This window comes from Equus przewalskii, chromosome 1 (genome assembly GCF_037783145.1).
Source record: "Equus przewalskii isolate Varuska chromosome 1, EquPr2, whole genome shotgun sequence".
NCBI lineage: Eukaryota > Metazoa > Chordata > Mammalia > Perissodactyla > Equidae > Equus > Equus przewalskii.
The window spans coordinates 64,657,425-64,671,717 of record NC_091831.1 but is presented as its reverse complement, the minus strand read 5'-3'; the positions used below and the strand labels follow the sequence as shown (position 1 = coordinate 64,671,717).

The 14,293-nt window shown below is 42.9% G+C and overlaps 1 protein-coding gene across 26 annotated transcripts in view; it reads left to right on the top strand.

Moving 5' to 3' along the window:
* Positions 1 to 14,293, top strand: part of KCNMA1 (potassium calcium-activated channel subfamily M alpha 1) — a 719,065-nt gene that overhangs the window by 341,200 nt on the left and 363,572 nt on the right. For all 26 annotated transcript variants that reach the window (XM_008519122.2, XM_008519119.2, XM_070612927.1 and 23 more), the window contains one exon: positions 12,083 to 12,144. In XM_008519122.2, coding sequence (XP_008517344.1) covers positions 12,083 to 12,144 — 62 coding nt within the window. The remainder of the gene's footprint in view (positions 1 to 12,082; positions 12,145 to 14,293) is intronic.

Genomic DNA, 14,293 nt, shown 5'->3' with positions numbered 1-14,293 from the left:
GAAAGTTCCAAGCAGACTTTGTTCTCATGAAGGTCTGTCAGCACAGAGGACACAGGGAAGCCAAATTACTTCCAGAAAGTTCTTGCAGGGGTGGAGCGTAAACAAAGAGTGTTGATCTGTTCTCTCTCTGTCTTAGACATGTCTAAGGAAGGTGGCAGAGGCATGACCTTTGCTTCTTTTGTTTTGGGAAGCCACGTGGCCAACTGTTCTTCTGTAACACTGTTCCTCTCCAACAACAAAGGCAATAGTTTCTTGATGAGCTCCCATTTTCCGTTTGTGGTACTTTCTGATTACTTCCTTTGGAAACTGAAGTCTGCTCAGCCACACCTTTTATAAATCTTATAATCCTGAGTGGAAGTATGTCTCCAGAAGTCTAAGCCTATGGATTGGAACTGGGAGTTTTAATAGTTTTCTTAGCAGGAGGAGCATCCTATCTAAATTCACGAGATAGCTTTCTGTGGAGAAGATATATCGACTTAATTAAAAACCAAAAACATCTTGCTTGCCTTGTCTAGCTCATCAAACTAGAGTATGAGAATGATTTTGAATAATATTTCAAGATAAAGAGTTATAGCCAAATTTTTCCCTTTCAGAAGACTTTGAAGTATCTCTTTATAGATATTTTAAGAGAATTTTGTCCAAGTAGCACATACCTAAAATAACCAATTTAAAATGTTTTTACACCCATGTTCAAAAAAGAAAGAATATCTTGAAAGGATATTTTCTTATTTTTTGATGGTTTAAAGCAGTGGTTCTCAAAATGTGGTCCCTGATCCAGCAGCATTAATATCACCTGGAACTTATTAAAGATGCAGCTTCTCTGGCTCCCTCAGACCTCCAGCATCAGAGTCTCTGGGATGGGTTCAGCAGTCCATGTTTTCATAGGCCCTACTGATAATTCTGATGCACTCTCAAGTTTGAGAACCACTGTTAGGCTAGGGTGTAAACGTCTTGAAAGGCTTTTGATGGTCAGAATCTCATCTTGGCATCTGTCATCCTGCTTTGCACAAGAATGAATACTAGAGTTCAAGCTCTCTAAAGCAGGAGCATTCTTCTCCAACTCTATCCCCTGACAGCTGAGTCCATAGTGGACACTGAGTCACTGTGTGCACTGAATGAATGAATGAAAGGATACTGTAGAATGGTGTAGGGCGTTCAGAGGAATGTGCATAAAGATCTTTTAATGGGATGGATGGAGAGGGGAGTTTGGTGATGGTAGACTACGACAATAGAGCCCCTAAATCCCAAGAAGGTGGTGGTTCTCCCCAACATAGAAATTGAAAACTTGGAAAACCCATACAAAAGGCTGAAGGACATCCACCTCAGTTCTGATTTCTCCTCGATAACTACATTGAAGCTCTTAAAAATAGGAAATAAAAAATTCTTCCCCCATTTTTTGGCACATTTCCCTGCCTTGCTGAAGTGCTAACCATGTGCCTGGTCTGCCTGTCAGAGATGCTGAAGTATGAAGCAGACCTAAACATCAGACACATGTTGTTCCTCTTTTTAAATGGCCTTGAAAAGACAACAAGTGGTATTCTACAGTCTTCTTTTCTCCTTTTTTGTTTCCAAAATAAGTGTAAGGCTGAGACAGGCAGGAAAGCTTGAGTTACCTGACCATGTTCACATTCCCTACCCCCTAATATGTGTCACATGAAAGTGGAGCTTGTGGCTTTCTGACTGTTGGTCTCTAGTAAGCCGGAGCTCCAGTTACCCTGTGCGGCATTATTAGTATCTGATCCTCACTGGGTGACAGGGAGATTTGTGAGACGTTGCAGGAAGTGGGGTGGCAGCTGGGGCTATGGCCCAACCTTTCTAAATTAGAAATGATGCAGTGTTTGGTGGGGCGTCAAGCATCGCTCAGGGCAACCATCATTACATGTGTTGAGGACTGTGCTGCCGATTGACCCTGCCTTCTGATTTTCCAGGCTGTGGGAGTGAGAATTTGTAAGCATGAGGAGTGTTGTCTTGAGAAGCCTTCTACTTCCTTCAGGAAGGGTAGCTTATCTGGAAGAAGTCAATAGTAAATACCATACAGACAAAATTATTTTCCCTGAGGTGAGGGGAGAGGGGAGAGATGTCAGAAGTGGGCAAGCCAGTGCCTTCTCTTTGGAGACCTGGCTTTGTTTCCATCTGTAAACCTTAATGAAAGGGGCTTGCTAGTTTCCTTCTTATCCCAGATGGCACTTGCCAAGACCAGCCCCTTTGTAATGGTCAGCAGTTGGTGCTACAGAGGAGAAAATGGAGTGTAATGCTTTTGGAACCAAGTGTGTGAATGTTCACATCCCTGCTCAAGCCCAGCATGGTGTGGATGACTAATTTTGAAGCTTGGTCGGTGTCAGTGTCAATGTTGTATTGTCAGTGAGTGATTGTTTATCGTCTTTGGCTAACTTTCTTGATGCTGAGGGGCTTTGGTGGCACTTTTTTCTAGGGTACATTGACAATCCTTTTTAAAAAATGCCCTGTGTCTATTCCGTTGTCTTCTAGAGGAAATTATGTGTTTTTTAAAGTAGTTATAAGCTAAGGGCACACTCTTTTTTTCTTACTGTGGTAAAAGGCACACCCTTTTAAAACTCCCAACTACATCTGGGATTTCAGCTGCAGTTACCAAAAGACAAGTAGGTTCTGGCTCCAGTCAGAATGCCCGATCCCTAGGAAACTCATAGCTCACTTTGTGTATAGGTAATAGACGAGGATGGGAATGGGAGGAGAAGGTAGAGATCCACATAAGGTCTCTGTGGCTGAGTGGGGTAGACTCTGGAAACTAAAGGGAAAAGTCTAGCTTACTGAGAGATCAGATTAAACATCCCAGAGAGGCAAGAGTCACTTGTATGTAACACAAGTTTCTTAGAGATACCCACTGCCATTGAAAGGAGAGATATTAGTATACCTCTGAGAAGGTGATTATGTTTGAGTTTTGAAATGTAAATATACTGCTGGGTTCTACTTGCAGGTTCTCAGAATTTTCCTTCCATTTTTTGTATTGTGATGACATATACATATATAAGATTTACCATTTTAGCCATATGTATGTGTACAATTCAGTGGCTTAAGTACATTCACAACATTGTACAATCATCACCACTATCCATTTCCAGACATTTTTCATCAGCCTAAACAAAAACTCTATGCACATTAAACAATTACTCCCCATCTCCTTCTCCCACCTGACAACCACCATTCTACTTTGTCTCCATGAACTTGGCACTCTAGGTACCTCAGAGAAGTGAAATCATGCAATATTTGTACTTTTGTGTCTGACTTATTTCACTTAGCATAATCTCTTCAAGGTTCATCCATGTTGTAGCATGTGTCAGGCTTTCCTTCCTTTTTAAGGCTGAGTAATATTCTATTGGATGTATATATCACATACATCCGTCAATGGACACTTGGGTTGCTTCCACCTCTTGGCTATTATGAGCAAAGCTGCTGTGAACTTGGGTATACAAGTATCTGTTTAGTCCTTGCATTCAATTCCATTTTTGTCTTTAATATACTAGAAGAACATCCAAGATTTTAGAAAGTAGGACAAAGATGGCCATAAATTTAGTCCTTGGTGACAATAACTGGCAACTGGTGATCTGACAGTGCTACCAAAGTTTTCTTGTCTTATAAACCTAATTAAATTAAAAATCCAGTTGGCCAAACCCACGTGCACTTAAGCCAGACAATTTCTCAAAAAGCTCATTAGCTGCAAACTTGGGAGCTCTATCAGCAGATGGAACTTTTTCTCTAGATTTTTCAGTAATTAGAAAAGGTCTTTCAAACTTTAGACCTCAAATGGGAGATTTTATCTTGCTTGCCAATGCATTTGTTTTAATACCCTTGGTAAAAATATGCAAAAATCAACCTTTTAAACTTTATGATGCAACAATGTCAGATTTCAGTGTCATTAAACCTTGACTCTCAGGAAGGACACAGATTTTAGGGAAAATTTTCTGACAATGCTACAATTGCTTTCCATCATTTCAGTTTCTTATTTCGGTTATAATAAATTGAGGCCTTAGAGGAACACATTTAAGTCTTCTGTATTTTAAGTTATGCAAAATGAAATGAGCGTGGTCAACAAAATCCAGGATGTAAGAGAGGTGACACTCCCGTGATGGCTGGCCAACATTCACTTGCAGAAGCTCACCCAGCTCACACCCTAGAGTTACATCAACATGGATTCTCAGAAAGGAAAAGATTAGGTAACTGGCTTGTAATTTATGCCCAGATCCTTCTCTGGGAAACATAAAATAATCCAAGAATCCAGACCCTCTTTGTCTATCTGTATTAGCCAAATTCTCCTCTGTCCTCTCCAAAAAGCCTCTTCTTGTACTTAATTTTGTTTATATGCCAGCAGATGTGTGACTTATCATAAACTTACCCTTTGCAGCTTACACTAAGAAGGAGCCCTGTTGTTTTCCAGGGCTTCCTTTGTATCTTTGGTAATTCCAAAATTACCTAATTTGAAAATGGACAGAGACGCATTGCTGCAAATGTAGTTGATCAGTAAATATTGATAGATAAGTATTGATTGGTTAATGGAGTATCGGTTTATCTCTCTGTCCTTTGCAGGGTGTATGTGTGTGTATACATACGTACGTTTACATTCATGTTTTATTTATATATTTATACGTATATTATTTTGTGTCTCACCTCCTCAGGACATGTGCTTCACTTGGTTTTCACATATTCCTAGCCCTGATCCCACTCTAAATTCTCAACTTCTTCACCTACCACTCCTGACATCCACCACCTTAACTGAGCCTCTTTTTCCTAGAGACATGGTTTACCTCACTTCTCTCTGTGGAGGTTGCTTATTTCTTCATAGCCCAGGTACCACTGGACACTCTGGCCCTCTGTTGCCTCTTCCATCCTTGTGCAAAACCTTTTCTCTTGAGGCTCCTGCCATCCAGCTAAATCCTCACTCTGTCTCCTCTCCCTGCTGCTGTCCTCTGTCAACCTCCAAGCCCCTCCAGTACTCAGTGATGGCTTCCATCCTTGACTCTTTCTGCTTTCAACCTCATCTCCAGCCATCACCTTCAAGTCTGTGCATGTGAATCTCCCAGCCACCCTGTGCATCCCAGATCCTTGACCTCCTCAACTATGATGAGCTTCAGCCAGATGTCCCTTAGATCTTGCCATCACAGGGAACTACTCCTCACCGCTGTCTGAGATTTGAAACTCCGAAGTCTTATTCAGTGAGATTCCAAATCCTTCCAGAAATTTTTTGCTTTCACTGTACCCAGTTTCTAAACTTATTCCCCAAATACTCATTTATTTAACAAATATGCATTGAGACACTTTGTTAGCTTCTGGGAATTTAGCAATGAGTGAAAAGGACATGCACCCTGTCTTTATAGAACTTGCAGTCCAGCAGAGGAGAGCGGAACTAACCAAATGATTGCACAAGGAAATGTAAAATTGCTTCTGTCATAAGTGCTACAGAGTACAGACTACACTCGCAGGGGACCTGCCTACATTAAGTGGGCAGAGAAGTGGCAGTCAAGCTGAGATCTGAAGGATGAATAGTCTTTGAGGGGGAGGAGGTAAGTTTTCTAGGAGGAAGAAAGTGCTTGTGCAAAGGCCCTGTGGTAGTCAGGCAGAGGGGGGAGCACATGGTGAATAAGAAGAACACAAATTTCCCTTAACTTGAGTCTAGAGAGGGAGAGAGTGTGAGATAAAGCCAGAAAGGAGGAAAAGGGCCAGAGTTTTCAGGGTCTTGTAAGCTGTGTCAGGAAGTTTTTTGCTTTATACTAAATCCATGGAAGTCATTTGAAGCAATTGAAGGGGGGCCGTCTCCAGTTTATATCATGTTTCCTAAACATCAAGTCCATTCTACATGGAGTATGGCTTTATAGTATTGCATTTTTGGAAGCACCAGATTTAAATGCCCACAAAATCACAGGCATTTTGACCAGGCTTCTTTACTTTTGAGTAAAGTGGTTTTACTCTTATCTGAAAGTCCCATGTATTCTATTTTAATGCTATTATTCTAAATACCAACTATGAAAGCCCTTCTTTCTTCCTCTTTCCTTTCATCTTGAATACGTCTATACCTAGACCGTTGTTTGGAGTCAAACTGACTGTTTCCAGGGAGTCAGTTTACAGCATTTTGTGTAAGCACTGCCAGAAGTCGTGTCGTGTGCCCTACGTTAGATTGGGAACTTAGGGGACCTTTGGGTGTTTAAATGGCTCTATCAAAATACTGGTTTTATACTTTACAAACCTTTTGTTATTTATGATAACAAAAATACCTTTTATATCTTCTTCCATTGAGAATCACTAATGGTTTAGGACGAGAAAAACATATTACTATACTTGCCAGATTGTGAAGGAAAAAAACAGCCTTCCCTATTTCCCTTAAGAAAACGCTGGGACAAAGTGGGTGAGCTTCTTGGGGTAAAACCAACAGAAACATGGACTTTTCAAAGAATCACAGAGGCAGGAGAGGGGGCTGGGCCAGACCACCACTCAGCTCCCTGTAGCACTGGCAGAGTTCAGCACAGACCCAGGAAAGAGCCAGTCAATGGCCCCTCTAGGTTGTGTTTTAAATGGCATAGAGGTGGCATAAAAGAGCGCCGCCTTTTCAGACCAGAAATTTTTAGTTCTTTCCCTGTATGTAGTAACCTATAAAGGTACCTCTGATAATAATCTGTTCCAATCCCACCATTTCACAGATTGGGAAACTGAGTCCCAGAGACATTAAGTGATGTGCTCAAGGGCATACTGCTTATTGGGGCAGAGTCGAGATTCAAACTCAGGCCAGCCTCCTGACTGGAATCCTGCGCTCCACCCGTCATGTGTCCGGCCTATGATGCACCTGGCGTCTGCCCTTCTCTGGAATAGCCAGGTGGCTGTGAAGTGTCAGGAATTCTCCTCTCCTCTTCCTTGGTTTTCTATTCTCTCCTTCCCCTTCCCCTTTGGGAGTTTGCTATGGTGGTTGTGTTACTTCTATGCCCCTCCCTACTTAGACATCCCAGAGGTGTCTGTTTATATGTGTAGCATTCACTAAATTCACAAGGGACTGCTCAGTAATTTAAACTTCTGGATCCCATGCAGCATTGAGGGCAAAGACCAGGGCTGACTTAGCTGTTTTCATTTTCTCTTTCCCTCTCTCTCCCTCTGGACCTTGTGCACAAGAGTTCAATAAATGTTTGTCGGAGGTGTTAAATTCACCAGACCAAACCTTATAATTTGGATGTTGGAATGAAGTTATCTCTCATAAACAAAATGTCCCCAGATGGTTTTGCCCTGGGAGTTCTTATGTCTATTTTTTATACATAGGTAATCTTATTATATATAAATTATACCTCAATTAAAAAAAAAGTCATGTACCTTCGGGATCATAGATAGAAAGCTGTCCATTATCTGAGGGGTCGCAGCCGCCAGTAGATGGCTAGGTCCCCATCAAACATGCAGAATCATTAATTAGGGTCATTTGTTCTGCTGTGAGCTGAGCAGAATGTGTAAAACCTGCTCAGGAGAGAATTAATTCCTCCTCGTCTCTGTACTTTTTTAGAGCGCTCCTAGCATGATTCTCAAAGCCTGCAGGCCGCATACATGTGTTCTAATGGGCTAATTGTTAAGGTGACATTTCTAAATTAATCTCTGACTTGAGCTAAGTGGTTTCTTCTAATTCAGTAACTGCAGTTGTTGGCCACACATCAGATTCACTGGAGGGGCTTGTTAAAAATAGAGATGCCCAGCCTCCCCATTCCCAAGCTCCCGATTCTCTGGTCCCAGAGCAGGAGAAGGACCTCTTGGCTTTTTAGGATTCTGGCGGTAGCCACCTTTGTGGGCCTCTGCTCCAAATCCATGTCTGAAGGCCCGTGTAGCCTCATGTGCTGATTGAAAGCATTTAGGCCTAAATCCGACAGCTGGAAACCAGGTCCTAGAACAGGCAATATCTCTGAAGAGCCAACTCTCCTGATTCATTTGCCTCTGTATTCACATCTCTGGACCTGTCTCTTCCTTGAGGCGCTCTGGTGAACTGAGGGAGGATACTCTGTGCTTTGCCATATTGTTTTCCATTTTTACGAACTTTCGGAGACATTTGGAAGATCTTCAGGGCCTGTTGGAATTTCCGTCACGAAGATGGCTGTGCATTTCTCCTCTCTGTTCTCCATTTATCATCAGACTCCTGGTGTCAGGTGTGAGGCACAGACATTCTTTTAGTACACTCTGTGTGTGTCTGTGTTCCTGGCATTCTTCTGTGCAAACACACGTCCTGTTTGATCTTGGAGTTTTGAAAATAGATGACTCATGGGCACCATTGTTCCAATGATATTTATCAAATTGCTTTTGTATTTAGGAATCTGGCTCTCTGTAAATATCACTCAGTACTCAGTATATTCAGTATCACCACACAGCCTATGAGTGTTTTCAGTAAACCTAAGAATATGGCAGTGAGCACCATGCAAGGTAGCTGAGGCGCTCTGGTGAACCCAGACTATGAAAAGTTAGAAAGGCTGGACAAGCTCTAGCGAAGGTTAGCACAGGTGTGCCCAGAGAAGGAGTGCTCACCTATCCCGTGTGTCACAGTGTGTTCACAAGCTCTTGTTTGTAACAGTGCTTTGTAAGGTGCTTGGTGAGGGATATTCCATGACTCAGCTGCTGGAGGGCAAGTGCTGCCTTGTTTCGTGTATTATGCTTTTCTTGGCCTCATCTTACCATGTCCCTCGGGCTTCAGTGTCCCTCATCCCTGGGACTATAGAAGCACATGGAAGGATTCCCAGTGGCCCTCCCTCTTACATAAGGGGTGTTAGAGTGGCCATAACATGGGGGAAGAAGGGACACTTTGAGAACGAAGATGATATTGAGACAAGAGCCCCTGTGGTTCCTACCCTTCCCGAACTCCTTCTCCATTTATGTATGTTCCACCTAGTTAATAGCTTATTATATACTGACTAGACCTATACTGTACAAGTGAGCACTAATTGCATAATAACAGAGATACGTGTATGTAAGGATTCCTCTATAAGGGAGTATATTTTATGACTCCAAGTGGACGTCATTCTCTTGTTTTTCCTAGGGGCTTATGCATAGCTGATATGAACTAAGTACTTAGATGATTATTTGGAGGTACTCTATCACATAAACATTACCATTTAGGCTAAAATCTAATTGTTTTGTGTACTTGGACTGAAGTTTTTCATATTTAGAGTAGGGTTTTCAGACAATGGGGTATTTATCAGAGAGATAAAAATAAGAGATGGAGAGACAGAGAGATTGAGACAGAGAGATAGAGAGGGAGAGAGAACTGGTCCTTTGCTAGGGCTCTGTAGAAGATGCATCTCTGTTGGATTCCTGTTTTCATGGCCAAATCCAAAGGGTTGATTCATTTTCTGCAGCACTTGGATCCAGGTTGACAGTGTATTCAAGCCTGACATGATAAAGAGCCATTTAGCAAGTTTAAAAATCACACGCACAGTTGCCCCAATGCTGAGAAGCAGGTCCTCTCCCCTTGATTGTTCCTGCCTGGAGGCTGGGTGGGGGTGCGGGGGGTAGTTGGCCCCCATGCACCTCATTTAGAGAAATCCTTCTGGCTGAGCCTGAGCACAGGTCCACTCGTCACAACCTTTACTTCCTGGGGCTTTGCAGGTCCTTTTCCTCCTGGCCTTCTTTCTCCCTTACCCACTCAGAGAGATGCTGATACATGAGTTTGCATCTTAAGAGGATAGCAGGATTCCTTCCCTCTCATTGGTGGGTGATTTGCTTAAATATGCTGCACATTATTCCCCATCACAGAGGCCAAGCGGAGGCAGCTGGGACAAATTAGTGTCAGCTACTTCGTCTGGCCACCCCAAGGCTGGGGAATCATCACCGTTGCAGGAGAGCTTAGATTTTGAGTTCATTTCAGAATGATGTCCATGCTATTTGTAAGAACTTCTTTCCTTTTCCTTTCCTCTTTCCTTTCTCTCCTCCCCTCCTCCCCTCCCCCTCGGCCTTTCTCATCTTCTCTCCAGCTTTAATGGAATAGGCGTGTGTAGCCAGCACTGACAGAAGCTCAGCATTCACAGACACAAGCACACACAGCCAAATTGAAGAGATTAGTCTTGGATCAGCTGTTTATGAATGAAGACGAGGGCCTCCTCTCCATTCTGGCCACACCCCTTCTCTGCAGCATTTTGAGAATGAGGTCAGGGCTAGGATCGAACTGCTTATGTCTCAGAAATAGCAGCACAGATCAACATTAATCTTAAGCTATTTGTTTTGCTGCCTCATTCAGATAAGAGAGGGAAAAGCAGAGGCCTTGTTATGTTTTGTTTGGTTTTGTGCGTACCTTTGCAAGGAATGCGTGAATGAATGTGTGTCAGGGGAGAGACTGAGGTGAGCCTGGGGGACGAGCGCTGGTCCATGGCAGTTACTGACGGACTGCAGGAGTTTCCTTGGCTTCCACCAAAGCATGTTTTAGTTTTTAAAATGAAATGGAAGAATAAAACAAGTCCCAGTGGTGTATTGTTTTAACACTACCTTTCATAAGGAGCATTTATCAGGTGCTGTGAAATTGCTTATTCCTCTTACAGTGTCCAGTTGTTTTAAGTGTTAGTTCTTTACTTTGTAACCCCCATCCCTCCCCAGTAGCCTCATGGAGTTTGTAATGTTTTAAATGAGTATCTCATATAGATTTCCTTTTCTATCAGCCACTTTGGCACACGCACACACAATACAGATGTGTATGCGTACACAGATGTGTGTGCATGATTCTCTCTCTCACACACACACACACATACACACACACAGCTCGATCACGCCTAGTCTTTACATCAGTTGGGATCGTTTCTCTCTACCAGCCAATGTCAGAGGGATGTCAATATGGGGGTACTCTGAGGAGACTGACACTTCTAATACCTTTCAGTCTGCAGTCTCTACAGGATACTAGCATGTCTGAAAGGTCTTTGTTGATCCCTGGCATTGTGTGTGGTGGTGGTGTTTACCTTTTGTTCTGAAGCTTAATTGTTGTCTCTGGCGTCTTTTTTTATTTTTGAACATCCTTTTAGTGGCATTACTAGTCTCCTCTGCGGAAGATTAAAGAAACAAATTGGAATGTTGAGTGAGGATAGAAGTGTCAGTATCGGCCTAATCGGCCGCATGTTCATTTGACGGACTTTAGTGTGACAGGCATCCTTCGAAGGAGATGCCAAAACAGCCTTTTATATCAATGGTGATTAATTTTGAGTGACAAGTTTAAAGAAGAACAAGGATTGTCCTTTAACTGGACTAATGTGTTACCTAAGTTGGCTTCCTGCACCTAAACGGTTTTCAGAATCCTTCAGATGTACTATAACCACACACACACATACACATGAGCGTGCATGCACACACACACATACTTTGCATATATGGGGTGAATATATATATATGTATACACACACACACACATACAGGTACACACATATATGGACATTTGTCCAAGCAGCGTACGTACCCACATATGTGGAAATTTGTACTTTTTGATTGATATTTCTTGCATACAAACAGAAAGTAAATTAGTGAATTAGTGGTTGTCTACGGCTGCAGGTAGGAACAGGGATTAACTGTTAACGGGCATGAGGGATCTTACTGGGATGATTAAACTATATTATGGTGATGATTGCACAACTTAGTAAATTTATTCAGTCATTGAATTGTACACATAAAATGGATGAATTTTATGGTATGTAAATTATACCTCAGTAAAGCTGTTAAAAATTGATATTCCTGTATTTGAGTTCCTTTAGGCCTAGATTATACATAATATGAAAAATTGTATCATCTCAGTTTTTTACCTGCTTTTTTCCCCGCTGAAGTGTATTGCCTTCAGTTGTGGAGAAGCTGGACCCTGAGATAACAGGGCCAGATAAAAACCTAGGGCCATGCCATACAAAAGTCTGACCTGACCCCTGTTGGCCAGCAGCGAGGTTGCTGCCCACTGCAAAGTAAAGAGCCAACGTCAGGGTGGTATGTGGGGGCCCCAAGGGGATGAACTTTCCAGGCAGGCCCCAGAAAGCGATGGACACCAGGCTTCGGCGCTGCTGCTGCATTTGTCAAATAATAAATCAATGAAACCCCAGTGTTCAGCTCTGAAGTGATGGCGTTTTCTCTTCCTTTGCAGGTTGTCTTAGTCTTTGCTCTCAGCATTGGTGCACTTGTAATATACTTCATAGATTCGTCAAAGTGAGTATTCAAATATGCTGTCTTGTCCTCTTTTCTTTACATTGATCAATTGATTTACTTTAACACCAACCTTTGCAAGAGCCTCCTGAGTGGGGATGACTTTTAGAGGAAGGCAGGGCTGTTTGTGCTGATTTTCTGAGTGGGAAAGCAAGCTTTCATGAGGAAGGCCACTTTGATTATGCTGGCCTAGGAGGGAGAGAGAGGCAGCTGAAGTCAAACCTTTTTGCTGGTTATTATTTATTTTTAAATAGCTGTTTCCTGATCATCAAGTATTTGCACTGAAGGTGTCAAGAGGTTAAGAGGGCTTTCATGTGAATTGACAACCTCTGGTAGAGTTACAAGAATGAACCATTCTTGTCACGGTGGTAGGGTCCTTTTCTTATTAGGGTTTCCTATGCTTTAACCTTATTGGAGGTCTAGTTAGAAAGCATGATGCTATCCTTTGCACCTGCCAACCGAACATTCAGCAGAAGTATCACTCACTGGTGCTTCCTGACTTCTGAAGGTAAGGAGATGGGATAGAGGAGTTCATGATGACTCCCAGAGGTGGAGGCCCGTGGCCATCTGAGAATTCCTATGGTGGGCACTCGTGCAGGTCCCTGGGGTCCGGTTGAGTGAACTGGTGCTCCAGCCTGGGGTGGAGTCTGTGCAACAGATAGTAAAGGCTTTGTAGGAGACAGAAGAGGTCACTGAGCAGAGCTGCTAGGTGGTGGCCAGTTCTGCCCTGGTTCATGCAGGTGTTACCCTGGGTGCATCATTTGTTCCAACTATTCTATTGCAAGCTTGAAGCTGTCCACATCTGGGAAACTAGAGTTGAGTCATCTGACTCGCCTTTCTGTGGTGACTTGAACTTGACAACTGCACAGTGGCCTTGAGCTCTTTGCCTGCGTTGTCCATTGTGAGAGTGTTTTTAACTCCTTGAACTCTATTCCTGATATGGCTAGATGCTGGAGTTTGATCCAAGGAAACCTGCTTGGTGTTGTTGTTGGCTTAGACCCTGGTGTACCTGAATTCTGAGCTTAGAGTTCTTTTCCTGTGGCTCAGGATGGTGATAGTTTCATGCACTCCCAAACTCTGAATTTCTCAGAGTGATCTGGTCACCAGCAAAAGGATTTTGTGCATTTGGGTGCCAAGGCCAAAACGTCTTGGCAGGGAAAATAAAGAAAACATCTTCTCTAATCACCTGTCTCTGGGAATCAGCCGCGTCTGAGAATGTTAGAGATTCTTCAGCCCATGCCCCCATACAAAGCTGGTCTGCCCTTGCCCATCTCAGTTGGAGGGTCCTTTAAAAGTCCTCCAGAAGACGAGATTCTACAAGCTCCTTCATCAGCTCTTCCTGACCAAGAAAAAGAACAGCTTTTTAAGTTTGGAAACTCCAAGCGATACGTTACCGAAGGTAAGCCTCTTTTCAATATCTCCTCTTAATAATTTTGGATCATATTTGAATTGAACCAAGATCTTCTAAAGCCCCTGGTCTTTTTTCTCCATTCTCTCGCTAGGAGTGAGGAGTGTTCTCACAGTCATGGAGTGCATACCCTGCCAACTACCTGCCAGGCTCAGGAAATAGGTTCAAGTATGTAGTCTGTGTGCCCCAGACAGAGCAAACCCTTACATGGAGGTGAATGTGTTGATTGCTCAGATGGACTGTTGCCTCGGTGCCTTCTTTCCCTTTCTGTCTCTTTTTACTCCTCTGTATTTCTCATCAATAAAATGCTCTTGCTAGATGGATTTGAATTGTGTCCTTTTTTATGGTGTCTACTATAAGGCAGTCTTTTGCTCTGTAGATCTGGGTGTTCTCGGCTCCATGTGAGAGGATGGAAAGGGATGGAATTCCCCAAGGAAGACCCACTTCCCTGGAGCCCTGCACCACTTCAGTGTCCTTTGGATTTAGTTATAATTCTGCTAAGCCTTGGGAAAGCTGGCATTGAGAATCCTCTCTGGCTGTGCTTTCTTTTATGGACTTGCAAAGAGTTAATCCCAAGGATGGACCTTCGGCCTATTCTCAGCTTTGCTCAGCAAAAATACCAATAATCTTAGAACCAAGGCTGACCTCACTTTCCCTGAGGACTGTCCTAGCCTTGTCCTAACCTCAGTCTTTCTTTTTTGTCACTAAACTGTGTGGTTTGGCATAGTGAAACTTTGTTTATAA